Source organism: Eublepharis macularius, chromosome 12 (assembly GCF_028583425.1).
Source record: "Eublepharis macularius isolate TG4126 chromosome 12, MPM_Emac_v1.0, whole genome shotgun sequence".
Taxonomy (NCBI): domain Eukaryota; kingdom Metazoa; phylum Chordata; class Lepidosauria; order Squamata; family Eublepharidae; genus Eublepharis; species Eublepharis macularius.
Window position 1 is genome coordinate 66781798 of NC_072801.1, and position 17623 is coordinate 66799420.

General features: G+C 44.0%; 2 protein-coding genes and 3 non-coding genes across 5 annotated transcripts in view; 1 reads left to right on the top strand and 4 right to left on the bottom strand.

The window, feature by feature from the left end:
- Positions 1 to 447: 447 nt before the first annotated feature.
- On the top strand, positions 448 to 1963 carry RNASE12 (ribonuclease A family member 12 (inactive)). The gene is made up of 2 exons (XM_054995434.1): positions 448 to 511; positions 1293 to 1963. Exon 2 carries the CDS (start codon positions 1312 to 1314, stop codon positions 1753 to 1755), a length of 444 nt encoding a protein of 147 aa, XP_054851409.1. The 5' UTR covers positions 448 to 511; positions 1293 to 1311; the 3' UTR covers positions 1756 to 1963.
- Positions 1964 to 3557: 1594 nt separating this feature from the next.
- On the bottom strand, positions 3558 to 3630 carry TRNAT-UGU (transfer RNA threonine (anticodon UGU)). The gene has a single exon. It is a non-coding gene; the product is annotated as a tRNA-Thr (tRNA).
- Positions 3631 to 4202: 572 nt separating this feature from the next.
- TRNAP-UGG (transfer RNA proline (anticodon UGG)) lies at positions 4203 to 4274 on the bottom strand. The gene has a single exon. It is a non-coding gene; the product is annotated as a tRNA-Pro (tRNA).
- A 6563-nt stretch (positions 4275 to 10837) lies between these two features.
- TRNAP-AGG (transfer RNA proline (anticodon AGG)) lies at positions 10838 to 10909 on the bottom strand. The gene has a single exon. It is a non-coding gene; the product is annotated as a tRNA-Pro (tRNA).
- A 3447-nt stretch (positions 10910 to 14356) lies between these two features.
- The window catches only part of PNP (purine nucleoside phosphorylase), a 28335-nt gene continuing 25068 nt past the window's right edge, over positions 14357 to 17623 (bottom strand). Inside the window, exon 6 of the mRNA XM_054995547.1 lies at positions 14357 to 16599. Within this exon, the coding sequence (XP_054851522.1) occupies positions 16382 to 16599 (218 nt within the window). The 3' untranslated portion in view covers positions 14357 to 16381. The remainder of the gene's footprint in view (positions 16600 to 17623) is intronic.

Below are 17623 nucleotides of genomic sequence, written 5' to 3' on the forward strand. Positions count from 1 at the left end.
TTCCCGACAGAATGATTCACGGGCAGCCAGCCTTGCCTACTAGCTGGAGGGAACCCTGTGATTTTTAACAAAAGGAGAAACCTTACTTGTAAACAGCTGTGATGCTGGAGCTGTCACAGCATCATCTGCAGGTGTGAATTGCAGATGTTTCCAAAATACTTCGGAAAACACTTTTTCTGATGGAAACATCTGGACTAAATGAACCATCAAAGCACATTCAGGCAAACGCCTGTATTTCTCACAGTTTCTGGGAGATCCAGCTGAGCTCTCACTGGACAAAAAGCTCTCTAGTCCTCATGATGATGAACAGCTTGAGGACGTGAGAAAAAGTCTGGAATTTCCTGACACTCAGCCACTTGGAAAAATCTCTGGTATTTCCTGTTCTCCTGCTTTCCTGATTACCTGTCCTAACCATAAACAACTATTCACTTCTCTCCTTCTGGGTTATTATTTACTTTGTTTCCGTGGCCAGGGATGGTGTCAGAAGAGACGGGAGCATCTTAAAGCAGAGGTAAGTTTTGGGGAACAAACTAGGCTATATGTACTTTTGTGATGTGATTTTTTTGAACTGGAACAACAGGGCGGTAACAATAGTAAAGGATAGGTTGCCTCCCCATTATAGGAAAGATAGGATGTTCCCCGATTTTAGGAAAAGGAAAGGTTATGATTATCTTCATCCCCACTCTCACACACATATTTTGGGGGCCTAATCTTCAGAACTTGAGGAAAATTATTTTGACAGTTTAGAAATGGGTGTCAGGTCAGGTGACTTGAAAAAGAGAACAAGGAACTCATTGGAACATTTGGAGGCTTGAGTGGTAGGGAAAATGGGGCTTTGGGGTAAACGGGAAGGTAGAATTTTGCTTCCCTTTCTGCAACCAGAAACCAGTGCCTTGTATTTTCCCTTGTAATCGCACAATTCCAAGACAACACAAGTCTGTCACCAAAAGTCAGAATCCAAAAACTTACTTTTATATATTTGACATGCCTGAACTGGTGTTCTGTTGATATTGTATTTTATTTTACTATGCCTGTACTGTTCCTTTCTTCCCAATGGAGACCCATAGCTGTCTATGTCATTCTCTTCTCCTCCATTTTCTCCTGAGGTAGGTTAGGCTGACAGTGAGTGACAAACCCAAGGTCATGAAGCGAGCTTCCACGCAAAGTAGAGATTGTCACTGTTGCCTCCCAGATCCTAGGCTAATCTGGCACTCCAACTGCTATAACACACACTGTACAAATTTGTTTCCAGCCTGTTTCACATCTACCCATCCCTTCCTTTATTTCTTCAGACCACAGCAAGACACAACGATGGCACAAAGGGGACCACGTCTAAGGACAGCCATGTCATTCCTCCTGCTGGCGGCTTGCCTGGCCGTGGCCACTGCGAAAAGTTACCAGAAGTTCCTGATGGAGCACTTTGACTACCCAATGAGCAACGTTCCTGACCCTCAGCGCTACTGCGACCTCCTGATGAAAAGGCGCAACATGGCCACCTCCCACCACTGCAAACACCTCAACACTTTTGTCCACGCGGATACCTCCCAAATCATATCCGTGTGTGGTGAGGGAGGAGAACCCCTCACGGGTGACCTCCGGGAAAGTGTGGACAGTTTCCCCCTCACTCTGTGCAAGCTCAAAAGGGGATCTTGGGCACCTGATTGCAGATACGGGGTTGCCACTGGTGTAGAAAAAATCGTCATTGCTTGCGAAAATGGATTTCCTGTGCATTTAGAGACGGAAATCCCAAATTAGCCACGTAAATGTTGGAGATTGTCCATTATCTCTCTCATTTCCTCAGTCATGGTTATGAAGAACGATGTCTTGACATGTCCCACTTTCCTCTTGAAAATAAAATAAGCTGCATTTAACCCTCCTTTCCTTTCTTCCAAGAGGAAGTGGTCGGTCATGTTGTATATTAAGATTTGGAACACTGTAAAATCTGTCCAACTGATGATGTCAAATAAAAAAAAATCTATGTATCCATTCTATATTTTTTAAGACAATAAGAGATGGGAGAAGTCTGTTTCCCAAAAAAGAAGCTGATAAACAAATTCTCTATTCTGGGCTTGATAATGCTGTAGCAGAACCTGTGCTAGTATGACTCCTGTATTTTTAGAAAACAACGGTTTGTCCAGAATTTGAACCCGGCCGGGACCACTCACATCCTAAGTGAGAATCATACCACTAATCCAACAAGCCAAACACTTGCGAAATAAAGTGGAAGATGAGATTTTGTATCTTAATGCTACCTAAGAGGCCAAATTCTGGCATTATTTTTTCAGTTCTTTGAATTTCTCTTGTAGAACGAGCAAAGTGGTCAGAATGGAACCAGATCAAATGGTATTCTTCTCCATACATGCCTTAGTCTTTCTTCTTTAAGAAGAGAAAAAGAGATGGAGATATCCAAATGTATCTTTATGGTCTGAGATTAAATAAATTCTTAAATGGATTGCCATTAAATTGGACAGTCCTCATTCCAAATTGGAAATCAAAACATACCACAAACACAACAAATAGCATGCCTTCTTAACTACCAAAAGTGGAGAGTGGGCCCCAACCAATGCAGTCTAAAGCAAGTCTACTCCAAATCTGACACAGGCCTACTCAATGGGGCTTACTTCCAGGAAAGTATTCTTAAGGTTGCACTTAACAACAAGAAAGGGAAGCCCTTAAGATAATAAATCCTGGGAACAAAGTTCCTGATAATCTTTGAACGTTAGCTTTTTTTTAAAAAAAACCACAGTTCAGTTCAACCTCGGAAATGTCTTAGGGTGATTCAGCCCCTTCAGGTGCAGCAGCAACCGAAAGAGTTTCTCTGAGCATACGCTGAACGCCTTTCCTCTTTCTATTAAGTTTTTTTAAAAGCTTATTGGAAAAGAAAAAGACGATAACAATATATAAGGGGGGAAACACCTTTCCTGTTTCTACTAAGTTTTTAAATCTTTGCAAATTTTCATTTATGTACCCTATTACATGAGAAATCACACAAATAAATAAATATAAATAAAATAAGAAAGTCCATCTATTACCATTCCTTTTAGAAATGTAATTCCTACAAAAATTGAATTAAGTAATTTTTTTTTAAGGAACCTGAGTTGTTCTAATCCAGGTGGGTCCCTTATGTTCCCTTCTTGAATTATGAAATCCTCTTTTTGAGATCCAAAGTCAGAAACCACTCCAGAGAACTGTTAAAAAACCTCCCATTTACAACTTGCAACACTGTTTTCAGAAGCAGGGGAAAGAGAAGCAAAGGACAGGAAACGAGCCTAAATAGGTCTACTTGAAAGTAAATCCCATTTTAGTCAATGGGGCTTACTCCCAGGAAAGTGTACTTAGGTTTAAAGCCAGGGACACACAAAAAGAGTCTTGTGGCAGTTTTAGAACTACTAGATGATCAGTAATGTGCAGTAGTGTCCTATTTGTTGGGCATAATTAATAGTGTCAATTAAAAGTAGAGGGAGAAAAAAAGAGAACGAGTTATAAAAGCCAGTTGTTATTATAACATCCTGGTGAAGTTCAAGGAATGTTTTCTTTTAACCACAGATACATAACAAAGGCCCCAGCGAGATTTGAACTCGCGACCCCTGGTTTACAAGACCAGTGCTCTAACCCCTGAGCTATGGAGCCCAAGTTGTTAACAAAGTTTCATCCATAAGTCTAGTAAGATTGGGGTTAGTGATTCTCTGGTCAAATAAGTGGTTGGTCATATCAGGAACAATTTAAAAAACTCTCACAAGTGACTTTTAGAAATTTCCTCATCTTTTCCATATTATATTCATTCTTATAGATTTTATCATACTTCCCTTTTAGATTCATTTTTATAAACTTTAAGTAATATTCGAAAAGAGTCCAGTAGCACCTTTAAGACTAACCAATTTTATTGTAGCATAAGCTTTCGAGAATCAAGTTCTCTTCGTCAGATGCCTGATACAGAGAGAACTTGATTCTCGAAAGCTTATGCTACAATAAAATTGGTTAGTCTTAAAGGTGCTACTGGACTCTTTTTGATTTTGCTACCACAGACTAACACGGCTAACTCCTCTGCATCTAAGTAATATTCGGTTCAGCTTTCTCGAAAGCTCATTTCTCCCATCAACTCCCCGAAAGACTGTGATTTCCTTACTTACTTTCGGCACAGGAAAAACTTTTATCTCGGGGAAGTCGCAAAATACACTGTCCAGAAACAATTCGCAAAAACTGGGCTCGTCCGGGATTTGAACCCGGGACCTCTCGCACCCAAAGCGAGAATCATACCCCTAGACCAACGAGCCACCTTGTAGACAACTTTCTTTAGCCAGTACTTATAGATGGAAAAACAGGTTTCTTTTTTTTTTTGTATAGCTGTCACTTGGGGTTTGAACCTTAGTGCCGCCTACTGGCAGGAATTCGGAGATTTGGAATCGTGAAGACAAATTCTTAATTTGTTATGTCTACAATTATTTAAAATGACCTTGCTGAACAGTGGCCTTGCCATAAGAACATAATACTTTGTGTATAAAGTTTAGCAAAGTTTGGAGTATACAGAACTCCAAAGCCGCAGAATCCAAGCAGAATCTATTGTACATTGTAAAAGGGGGAAATTAATTTTTTTAATACTTCAGCAAGATTTGTAGTTACGCTGGATCACAAATTCAAAGCCATGCTGCACTATAGCTAAAATACACAAAAATAGATCCCATTCTATAGATGCAAGATCCATTTCTATTTTCTGCCACAAATCTCTGTCTCTGTTTTGCCTTTTGAGGAGAGTGAGTTCATTCCGTTCCATGGGATTTACTCAAACGTAAACAGGCATAGAACTATGACCTACTCATCTTTTTTCACACCAAGAACAGTTAACTTGTGAAATTCATAGTCACAAGATGCGGTGACCAGCTAAGCTGGCTGGCTTTAAAAAGGGATTAAATACATTTATGGAGAACCCCGCCCTCTCTAGGTTCCACCTCCCAAATATCCAGGAATTTCCCAACCAGGAGCTGGCAACCCTAGATCGACATCCATTATTTTATTTATTTCATTTTATTTATGTCATTTATAGTCCACCTTTCTCACTGAGACTCAAGGCAGATTACACAGTGTGAGACCAGTACCGTCAATTTCAAGGATATTTCCATAAACAATGCCATAGGGTAAATAAACACAAGTTTACAAAGACATAGCATTAGTAAGAATCCAATACAGAGTTGGAGAAATGCCAACATAAGAACATAAGCAATTCTAGGGCTGACATTAGACCACATGAAGCACAGGCAGCTCATAGGAGCACATATTTAAGGCAACGTAGTGGTGAAGTCTATGGTCCTTGACTCATTAGCAAAGCATCTGAGAGCCCCTCCCTACAATACAAAAGCCTTTTTGAATCATTCAGTTTTGCATTGTTTGCGGAAAGCGAGGAGAGTGGGGGGCGCTCCTGACCTCCTCAGGCAGGCCATTCCATGTGCGATGTGGTGAATTTTCAGACCCCTGTGAGGGGACCACACTTTTCACAAGCACCCCATGGTACAACACGTAGTGTTGGATGGAAGTGCAACCATTCATGGCTCTGTTCAATGTGGTATTTCCAGGTCTCACCACATGACATCTCTGGATCCTACACATGACCTCTCCAGGATCTGTTCTGTGACCCTCAAGGTTTGGGAAGCCACATCCCTACTAGCAGGGCTTTTTTTCAGGGGGAATGCAGGGGAACTGAGTTCCGGAACCTCTTGAAAATGGTCACATGGCTGGTGGCCCCGCCCCCTGATCTCCAGACAGAGGGGAGTTGAGATTGTCCTCCACGAGGGCAATCTCAACTCCCCTCTGTCTGGAGATCAGGAGGCGGGGCCACCAGCCATGTGACCATTTTCTCCAAGGGCAACCCACTGACTTCCACCACCTCTTTTCCCAGAAAAAAAGCCCTGCCTACTAGACACATGTGGATCTCACACTCACGGTTAGAAAATTCCATCCTGTGCCATTGTAACTCAGAATGTATTTGAGTCACAGTCCCAAATACAAACTGAATCTCACAATGGATCTAGATGTATTTAATATTAGCGTATGAGCAATTGAGCAATTGGATGCCATGCGCAGCTTCAGAAGGCCAAGCCATAGCAAAGTATATTAATACAGACATAGCAGGCATAGAGGAGCCTGTATGTGTAACACAGAAGATGAGCTTTCAGGCAGTGCGATCCTTGAGAACAACAGGGGTGTTTCACATGACTACAAGCACATCCCTGTTCCCTGCTGCTAAACAGTGAAAGACAGTGGCTCAGAGCATATGCTTTGCATGCAGAAGGCCCCAGATATTTCCACGCTGAAGGATCTCCCTTAGCAGCACTGGACAATGGCTGCAGCATCAATGTTGGTCAAAAGGAGCCAATGCTGAGCTAGGTAGATCAATGGTCAGATACCATGTGAGAAAGCATCCTATGATCAGTTCATCAGTGTTCTCTCCAGGCCTTGAAGTTGAGTTTATTTTTTTTTAATCTCATAGCTAGAGTAACACCTGAGGGACAGAGTTGTGTCACTAACAATCTCCCCAGCCCTTCTTGCCAATTCCCAAATCCCTGATGGAAACCAATGAGCAGTGTGACAGTAATAACCCCCCTGGTGTGAGTGAGCCGAAGAGAAATAATTGCACCTCAAATTAACAGCCAGCCCGCAACCCTCGAAGGGATTCCTGGTCGCCAATTATCATCCCTTTGCTAGGCAGGTGCTCCGAGGGCAGACAGAGGCCTCATTATCTCCCTGCAAACTTTGTTAGGAAACTTTGTTGCACTGGGGATCTTTTTGGAGTGTGCGCGCGCGCATGCGCGGAAGGGATTTCTCACGGTTTGATCAGCTGTTCACACACTCCATCCCTCAGGGAGGGCCCTGGCAACCGAGCTGTGGGAACTGGAGATTGAGGAATATACAGTGATAGAGACAGTGTTGAATTCCTGTAACCTTTAGATTTACAGAGGACCCAAATTAAGTCAGAACTGGATTTGGGAGGAAGGTGGGATTGTTTAGGTCCTCCTGGACTGTATTTCTACTGGACTCTTTTTGATCATGTTTATCTTGTATATTCATTTTAATATTTGCATAGGAATATCACAGACTATCCCTCTGGCATTGCATGACCATGTGGTCCCTCTGGCTACCATTTTATGTATGTGCATGTGTATGTCTCCCAGTTAAGGGTATAGCATCTGATGAACTGGGCTCTAGTCCCCAAAAGCATTTGCCACAATAAATCTTGTACTCTTCCAAATGGAACAGGATGCCTTTGGTTACTGGTGTTACAGACAAACCCAAATACCCCTCCAGAATTTCATGAGGCCACTTTGTTTTTCCTGGATTCATTTCTTGCAATTGCACTATTCATTTGCTTGGGAAAAGAGGTAGCCCTTGCCTAGTACAGACCCCTCAGCCCCTGCCAAGCTAACTTTGAACATTCCATGTCTTTCATTTCAAAGATTTCTCACTGCCATTCAGTGGTGTTCAACCAAATCAGTTTCCGTGGAGGAAACCACAGCTTCAGAGGGCAGATTCTGTGGCATCCCCTCTTAACTGGGATTCGTCCCTTTCCCAAACTATACCCTTCCTAGGCACCGCCCCCAAATCTCCAGGAATTTCCCAAGCCAGAATTGGCAACCCCAATAAACACACAAAAACAAACCTGACACACAAACTGGGTGCAAACATTACAAATGTAACATCTGAAAAGGCTCAAGGTTACCACTTTTAACTAAGGTTGCCCGTTTTTTGACTGTTCTCTGTAGCTGTGCCTAACAACCTCTTGATGGCCGCCCCCAGTCATAGGCAAGCCATTGTGGTTAGTGTATTGGGCTACAGTTTGGGAAGCCTGCATTCAAAGCCCCACTTTGCCATGAAGGTGACTGTAGGCCCATCATACATGCTCAGCCGAGCCTACCTCGCTGGATTCTCATGAAGATAAAACAGAAAAAGGGGAGCATCGTGCATGATGCCTTGAGATCCTTGGAGGAAGGGAGGGGGCTTAAAAAGTGATCATACCTTCTTCCCCACTATGAAAACCTTTATCTGCTCACTTCTGCCACTCAAATGGCTGTTAAAGTCTCAAATGAAGGCTGAATTTTGCTCTGTTGATTGCCCTGCCATATTCACATACATACACATATTCACATTCACATACTAAGTGAGAGAAAGGGGAATCTTCCTCTCTCTATTTTAACATTTAGTTTAAGGGCTGAGTCATCCACAAAGGATGTCTTTACACTACACGTGCATATGGGTTTCTTTGCTGTTTAAGTATAATGACTTCCGTGGAACCATTCGAGTTTAGTGAGGCAAACTCTACAAGCGATCCCTCATAGAACTACAGTTCCCACGGTTCCCTAGAGGCTGAGGCTGACTATTTATAGGTTGCAGCTGCTTTACCAACCATGCCCTTGTTTGTTACTGAGATAGAGAGCAGCGTTTATCCACTGCTGTGGGGGTAGGGGGTGAGATGTAAATAGCAGAGGTGTAATATAGACAAACAAACTTGATTAAAATAGAATTATGTAAAGCTGCTTCTCCCCCACCAGCCCAGCCTAGCCCCCATTTTAAAACCTTTGTCCAACATTAACTTCCTCTGGGCAGCCTTGAGCTGAGCAAGCTATAGGCTAATCTCATCTGCAGGGGTCATAACATGGGGGGAAGAATATGTATTTGTACAACAAAACTTCTCCCTTTCACCCTTTCATACAAAAAAGGATTGTTCGAGCGAGGCCACAGACCCAGAGGAAAAAAAGTAAAACCTTGCTTCAGTCTGTTCTTCATTAGCGCTCAGAGACAGACAAGCTTAATGAGTTAATTAAATGGTCCTTGAGAGTTGCTTAGCCTGGCGAGTGAAAGATGAAAACAGTAAAACTCCTTATGCTATCTGTACACCAAATCACCTGCTTCGAAGCCCAGGGGAGGGGCTGGGCAGGAACACCAGCCTATTACCCATCACTGGGTTGCTATTGCAACTTCGGCTGAAGCAAGAGGCATTGTGGGAAACTCCCTCGCCAGCTGTGCCTTTGAGAGCTCCACCACCAGACGCTCTAATTGGACTAATGAGAGGAGTGAGAAGCAACTGAACTCTTTCAACTGCTGGGCAGCAGCAGGGAGGAGAAACTCCCCGAGGAAAATGTGTGAGGCCTGGCACAGCAAAACACAAACTTCCGAACTGGCACGAAGTCAGGTCCCAATGGGTTTTGAGCACATGGCTGTCTGCTTAGCCGGCCAGCGTTCCAAGCCCCTAAACTATGCAACCAATCTAGTGAGATTCTCTAGTGGGCTCTTTTTCAATTAGAGTTGTCAAGCTGTTGAGTTTTTTATACTGTTTCTGCTCCTCCACTTTTAGCAACAGCCTGATGCTTGGAAATCTAGCACTTGAAGCTTCTCCTTGGTTAAATTCAGAGAGTTAGGTAATGCTTCTCCTGCCTGATTTCTGTGTGATAGACTGCCATTGAAGGTGTAGGAGCAGAGGGCCAGTAACCCTAAGCATGAATCTGATACGTGTCCCTTTACATCTCAGAATGCCGAATGTCTGGTCCCTTACAGGTCTGATTGTGGCAAGGGGCAGTTGAAACTCTCTGTAGCAGGGATGTAAACATTACCTGGTCAATGACGTCCCATCAATCCTCTATTACCTTGAACTGGATAGCCCAGGCAAGCCCAATCTCATCAAATCTTGGAAACCCAAGCAGGGTTGGCCTTGGCTATCATCTGGATGGGAGATCTACAAAGAAGACCAGGGTTGCAAAGGCAGGCAATAGCAAACCATCTCTGCTGGTCCCTTGCCTTGAAAATCCCACCGGGGTCATCATAAATAGGCTATGACTTGAAGGCACTTTCCACCACCAAGCCTCTATTATCAAGACAAGAATTTTTTTTCCTCCAGTTAGTTGGCAACCCTTTGTGCAGACCACTTTCCAAAATCTTTATCTACGGAGTCACCAGGCTGCTATTAAAAATACAATAGCACAGTAGGTTGTTCCTTTTCTGGTCAATTGGCAACCCTAGCCAGCCAGCCATCCTTTCATCCATCCATAACACACGGGACTCTGATCTGGAGAACTGGATTTGATTCCCCACTCCTCCACTTGAAGCCAGCTGGGTGACCTTGGCTTGGTCACAGCTCTCTCAGAGCTCTCTCAGCCCCACCCACCTCATAGGGCAATTGTTGTGGGGATAATTATAACATACTTTGTAAACTGCTCTGAGTGGGTGTTAAGTTGCCCTGAAGAGTGGTATATAAATCATATGTTGTTATTGTTATTAATAATATTAACATTAATATTTGTATATTAAGATAGCTGTTTTTCAGCATCTAATGAGCATTCCTGTAGAAAGATGGCTAATTGGAGAAAGGGAGTTTCTAACTCCCCTTACCTTAGTTATTACTGGTGAAATGGGAAAAACTCAAACGTGTTTACGGAACTGTGGTAGATAAAACAGGGTGATTAATTTCAGAAATAAAAAAAAACCCAATCTCTCTCTGTCCTGAGGTGGAATCCCTTCCTACTCTGCACATGCTCCAAGACGTTCTCCCCATTATTATTTCTCGTGCCCCAGTGCTGTGTTATAAATTGTCGCTCATTTTCACCTATAAACCCAGCTCTGTCTCTGGGACAGAACTAAAGGGGTAGATTATAAAACATTCAAAATCAAAAGTGTTTAATGAGGTTCTTTTTTAAATATTTAACAGAGATTACTAGAAAATATACTAGAGTGGTTAGAGTTCTTGGTCAAGAAGAACAGTTTAAAAATAGAAAAGCTGATAGCATCCTTCTTTTTAAAAAGTTAAAAAGAACGTTTACAGGAAATATTCGGTCCGATATAAAGAAACCAAAATAAAGGGCTCGTCCGGGATTTGAACCCGGGACCTCTCGCACCCTAAGCGAGAATCATACCCCTAGACCAACGAGCCAGCTGAATGAACTATCTTCTCAAAGTCTTTGTATACCAACTTCAAACATGTGCCACGTTGTATCAAAATATAGAAGTACTTTGGTGAGCGTCTCGCCATCTAGCGGCACAGAAAAAGCATTGCTTACGTTAGAAGTGATTATCTCAGGATTTAAGGATAAAATGGATTAGAAGGATTTTGTTTTTTAATTTTATTTATTTATGAGAAATGCAGGAAATATACATGGTTCTCTTGGAAATAAACTTCTCTTTTCGTGCGATGTCATTTCTTTTGTAAAAAATACTTTATTTAAGGCAATCACTGGCTTCTTTTTTTTGGCAAGGCCGAAGTCTAATTTCAGTCCAAGGGACTGCACCCTTCTCTCAGTGTTTAATGTATAGTGCAGATTTCCAACCGAAATGGCCCACCTTTTCTTCTGACAGGGCTCCTGAGCCTTTAATGGATGTGTGGCAGGCTGAAATCCAACTGGTGAGCCTTTCCCTAGTACATGGGGATGTACAGCTGCACCTGCTGAATTTATGGCTGCCCTGCTGCAATGTATACCCTTCATAACTGATATCAGGATAACATGCACGCATCTCGGACTTGGGCTTCCTGTCCGGCTAAAGTGGATCCTAGGCACGTTCTGCTTTGCTTGGCCAGCCAAGGAATCAATTCAGCAGCTAACAAAGTTCACTGGTCTACTTTGCCCAACAAGAGTGCAATCCGATGCAGTTATTCCAGTCTAAAACCCACTGATTTCAATAGGGTCAGACTGGAGTAACTCTGTGCAGGATTGCGCCGTTAGTAAAGGAGGGACCTAGCACTGGACTCTCTAGAACCTCAAATTTAGCAAGGGTATCCAAGTACTTAAAGACTACTATATAGCCTAAAATATATACGTAACTTGCAAAGCCCTGTTTCCCGCAACCTACAGAGGATCTGAGCTTTGCTTTGCAGAATACTTTGACTTGACCCCACAAACCCTGTTCTCAGAATAAGGCCATTACTTGCCGCTAAATGAGGTAAAGCCATGAGACTAGAAGGGACGAAATAAATGATCTGGATGAAGGAGTGGAAGGGCTGCTCATTAAATTTGCTGATGATACCAATTTGGGAGCGGTAGCGAACACCCAAGAAGATAGAATTAAAATTCAACAAGACCTGAATACTCTGGAGAAGAGGGCAGCTGTGAATAGGATGCAATTCAACAAAGACAAGTGCACAGTATTACATCTGGGCCACAAAAATGTGAAGCTCAAATACTGGATGGGGGATACACTTCTGGGCAGTAGTATATGCGAAAGGGATCTTGGGGTAAGAGTGGACTGTAAACTGAATATGAGCAGTCAGTGTGATGTGGTGGCAAAAAAGGCTAATTCAATCTTGGGTTGTATCAAAGGGGCCATAGCATCGAAATCGCAGGAGGTCATAGCCCCTCTCTATACTGCCTTGGTCAGGCCACACCTGGAGTATTGTGTGCAATTCTGGAGGCCTCACTTCAAAAAGGATGTGGACAAAATCGAGAGGGTGCAGAGGAGAGTGACGAGAACGATCAGGGGTCTGGAGACTGAGCCCTACGAGGAAAGGCTGAGGGCCTTGGGAATGTTTAGTTAGGAGAAGAGGAGGTTGAGGGGGGACATGATTGCTCTCTTTAAATATTTGAAAGGCTGTCATTTGGAGGAGAGCAAAGAGCTGTTCCAGTTGGCAGCAGAGGGTAGGACATGAAGCAATGGGCTAAAACTATATGCACAAAGGTACCGGCTGGATATTAGGAAAAACTTTTTCACGGTCAGAGTAGCTCAAAAGTGGAATCAGCTGCCTAGGGAGGTGGTGAGCTCCCCCTCACTGGCAGTTTTCAAGAACAGGCTGGATGAATACTTGTCAGAGATGCTTTAGGCTCATCCTGCACTGGGCAGGGGGTTGGACTAGATAGTCTGTATGGCCCCTTCCAACTCTATGATTCTATGAAACCCTTAAAATCTGAGGATGGCTGTCAGACCAGGACTGGAGAGACCAGAATCCAAAGCCCCTTTCAGCCCTGATGCTTAGTGGGCAAACATGTGTCAGCTGCGCTCCAGCCTACCCCTCAGGGTTGTTGTGTAGATTGAACAGAGGAAGTACCTGGGTTCCTTGGAGGAAGGGCAGGATAAAAATGTGGCATCTAACAGTGAAATCCTAAACAGAGTTAAAATCAATGGCTTAGACTGGAGAAAGTTTGCTTAGGATTTCACTATAAATAGTCTCCAGGCTAAAATTTACCTACTTCCTTAAAACTAGCCTTTCTCCCCAATGGTGATCCCAAGTGGCTTAGATCATAACCCCGTCCTCCGCATTTTATCCTCACAACCCTGTGAGGTAGGTTAAGCTGAGAGTTTGTGACTGGCCCAAGGACATCCAGCAAGCTTCTATGGTAGAGCAGGGATTTGAACCTAAGCTTCCTAGAAACTAGTTTGTAACTGCTAGACACACAAATGCCCCCTCCCCTGGCCCAATTCAAAGGATCTGACGTTCGTTACAGGTCTCAGAAGGAGACCAAGTCATCCAGAAACTTTTGCACTGGTAAAGAGATTTCTCCATCCTAGCTCCAGTCACAGTGTGAGATAGGGGTGCCCGCTCCAAGTTAGGGAATTCCTGGGGATCTAGGGGGAGAAACCTGGAGAAAGTGGGGTTTGGGGAGGGAAAGGACCTTGGCATGGCATAATTCCAGAGTCCACCCCCTAAAGTAGCCATTTTCTCCAGGTGAACTGATCTCTGTGGCCTGGAGACCAGTTATTCCAGGAGATCTCCAGCCACCAGCTGGAGGCTGGCAACCCTAGTGTTAGATTTTAGGACCAACACCCACTTGGGTCCCAACTATCCCACTGACGCTCAGAAGCTGATGAAGAGAGCTATGGCTCTCAAAAGCTTATGCTACAATAAAGATGGTTAGTCTTAAAGGTGCTACTGGACTCTTCGCTATTCAGAAATGTCAGAGCAAGATTCAGGCCCAGTAGCACCTTAAAGACCAACTGGACATGATTCTTGCTCTTCTACTGTACTGTACAAAGAAAGAATCCCAGGGACGTACTGTTTAAATTCCACTTAAGAGCTGGAGTTATAACCTAATGCAGAGTTTGGCAGCAAGTATTTCTCTGAATGTGTTTCTTTAAGAGCATAGCAGCTTCTTTACACCTGGAGACTACAGAGATTTATTGTTTGGACTAACATAACCTCATTGGTGTTATAAAGAGAATCCAGTTGAATGTATTAAGGGCTATAAAGGACCGCTGTATATGAATGTTTTCACAGATTTTTGATATATAAATGAATCTTGTAATATAATCCTGCTTTATTGTGAATTGTCATTGTACGGTTTTCACGGCTGCATTTTTCTTCTATTGCATGGGTCTTGCTCTCCTGCTACAGACCAACACGGGGACCCTACTGCAAATATAAATAAATCACGCGACTCTGCTTGTTCCATCTTTTTCTTTATTATTCATTCATATTATAATTTTAAAACCGGGGCTCCATTCACTTAAATAAAATAAAAAGTGCAGAATGCTAAGGCTCCTCTAAAAAAATATACACTTCTCTCTATATATAGTTTAAACCTGCCAAGACCTTCAGAGCACCTGGATTCATGAGTTGGTGGTCTTCATGCCCGCATCCCTCGCTGATGCTTTGGAGTCGACAACCCACCCTGGTAAGGTTGGGGGACTTTCCTCTGGTTCAAGTCAAGAAAGAGTTGGAAAGAGAAGCTCAAGCGGGCAAAGCATTTCCGAGTGGGATCAGATGCTTCCAGAAGCTTCCAAATAAATATCTGGTCTGGTTTCAAACTCATAATAGCAACAGAAGCTGCAGAAAGTTTGATTTTCTGGCCTCTGTTCAGTTGGCAAACTTCTCCATGCACACTTAAGTTCTGGCCTGTCTAGGGCTGCCAACTTTTCATCTGGTTCTTGTGCCTGTGCTTCTTACAGCACCTCGATGGGTAAAATTCCCAAACAGTGAAAAGTTTCCCCAACAGGTTCCTGCACATCAAGCAACGGCTAAGATCAAGGCAGACTGCTTTATTTCCTGGTCAGTTGGCAACTCTCGTGTTGCCCCCAGAAACCCCCAGAGTTTATCTGTGAAGTTTGCCTAACCCAAAGGTGCTTTCCTTACTGGGCGTCCCTCCGGCCTTCCTACTCCGCCCCACAACAGCCACCTCAGCATCTCTGGTGTCTTCCTAGAACAGGAAGCATTTGGGGGTGCTGTGAGCAGGACATAGCAGCCCCAAGGCCTTCCTAGTCTCCTTTACAAAACGGCCAGGTGTAGGGAGACCAAGGTCTGGTGGAAAGGCCCCAGGTGAGTTCCTTGGCTAATAACCACAATATCCCTGGAAATAATAGTAACAGCAGTTATGGAATCTACAGGAATAGCAGCAGTTTTGGCATTCTGGCTCTGTTAGAAACCAGAATGGGGGAAGAGAAAAAATGACAGATAGCCACCCCTACACAAACATCCCAAAGCTACTACAACACACAACTGCAGCTCCACACAGAGGCTGAACTCAGACTATGAACATCTGTTCCTGCCCAATGGAAACGGCAGTTGACTCCCTCAGCAAAATGGTGTGTGTGGGACAGAGCTCATCCGCTACTCAAGTTCTAAGACTTCGAATAGAAGTGGGTGATCTCTCAAACCCTTGTGAATCCTGTGAGGGACCAAACACAAGAGCTGTTATCGACAGAGGGAGACAGCTGAAAAGAGAGCAGGACATGGAGAACTCAGTGAAGGGAAAACAGATACGACTTTAAAGACCAGAAGCAAAAATCTGGGGGACAAAGAAGCCAGGGTGCAGCAAGCAGAGGTCACACAAAGGATACTTGAAAGCTAAGTGGATATTAGAGCACCTAGAAGGCAAAGTTCTGGTCTGCAAGAACAAATAAACAGCAGAAATTATTTGCCCGACTCAGCAGTGGCCATTTTGAATTGTGAAGTGCTCACCATCAGCATTTTGGGAGGCCATTTTCAACACATCCACTTAGCTCCCAAGCCCTGACAATTTCAGGCCTAATTCTGCTATTTGGGCAGCCTGAGCTGTGCTAGACCCCTGTGATTTTGAGCAAACCCTCTGCTGCCCTGGAATAGGATACTGGCGATCCCAAAGGGAATGCAGAAATAGCAGCTCCAGCCAGAAACAAGATCGTGAAACAGAGAGAGTGCCAAACAGACAGACGGACGGACATTGTATTGGAAGCTGGAGATCGAACACAGAGGCGAGGGGATAATCCTTCGGCAGTCGACGATGAGCAGCAGAGCCGAACCGAAGTCTGGGGAAATTGATATGGCAGAAAGCTCAGTAGCCAGACTTAATTTGGAAATACAGGACTTGGAGGGGGAAAGGCGAGGGAGGTTGTGTCAACTGCGTCTTCACACTCAGGCATGTGCACACAACACAGTCCTAGCTGCATGGGGACAGATTGCCCGCTGTTGAGAGATGGGCTGGTGAGCCGGCACAGCCCGTCGCTAGGCCAGATTGTTATTGCGTTCGATGCGCTGCACCAGCAAGGAGACCAGCTTCTCGAGGGTGCGGGCGCTCTGACGGCTGGTCTCCAGCACCTCAGCGTGGTTGGCCTTCTCCTTGCTTTCGTAGTCTAGGATGGCTTTGTTGGTGATGAGGGAGAAGCCGAAGACGCGCAGCCCACAGTGACGAGCCACTATAACCTCGGGCACCGTGCTCATGCCTGGAGGAGGAAAAGAAATAAATGAATAAATAAATAAATAACAACAACATTTATTTATTTTTATTTACGTCATTTATAGTCCGCCTTTCTCACTGAGACTCAAGGCGGATTACACAGTATGAGGTTAATACAATCAGTATCAAGTAAGTACATTTCAATACAATACCATAAAGTAAACTTATACAAGTTTAAATACATAGGATCCAAGACATAGTAGAGATACTGAAGCAAAACAAGCAATTCTAGGAGTAACATTAGACAGCATGGAGCGCTGGTTGTACATAGGAGTACATATTTAAAGCAGCAGTTAATATAAGAGGCAAAAATGGTGATGAAGTCTATGATCTCCAACTTGTTAGTGAAGCACCTGAGACCCCATCCCTACAATGCAGCCCTCCCATTTGAGTAAAAAGCCTTTTTGAATAGTTTGGTTTTGCATCGCTTATGGAAAGCCAGGAGAGTAGGGGCTCTTCTGACTTCCTCAGGCAGGTCATTCCACAGGATAGGGGCCACCACAGAGAAAGCCCGTGTACGGGCTGCTGCTGACTTCACCTGTGTGCAGCCTGGTACCTGCAGGAGACCCTGTTCAGATAAGCGAAGCTGCCGTGGAGGAACGTAGGGAGGGAGGCGGTCCCGTAGGTATGCCGGACTAAAGCCGTGAAGAACTTTGTATATAATAACTAATACTTTGAACTGAGCACGGTAAACGATGGGTAGCCAGTGGAGCGATTGTAGGATGGGAGTGATGTTCATGCTCCTGCTTGCTCCTGATAACAATCGAGCTGCAGAATTTTGCACTAACTGGAGCCTCCTAGTTAACTTAGATGGGAGGCCAATGTATAGAGCATTACAATAGTCAAGCCTTGATGTTACCATTATATACCGCCGTTCAGGACAACTTAATGCCCACTCAGAGCACTTTAAAAGGATGTTATTATTATCCCCACAACAAACCCCCTGTGAGGTGGGTGGGGCTGAGAGAGCTTTGAGAGAGCTGTGACTGACCCAAGGTCACCCAGCCGGC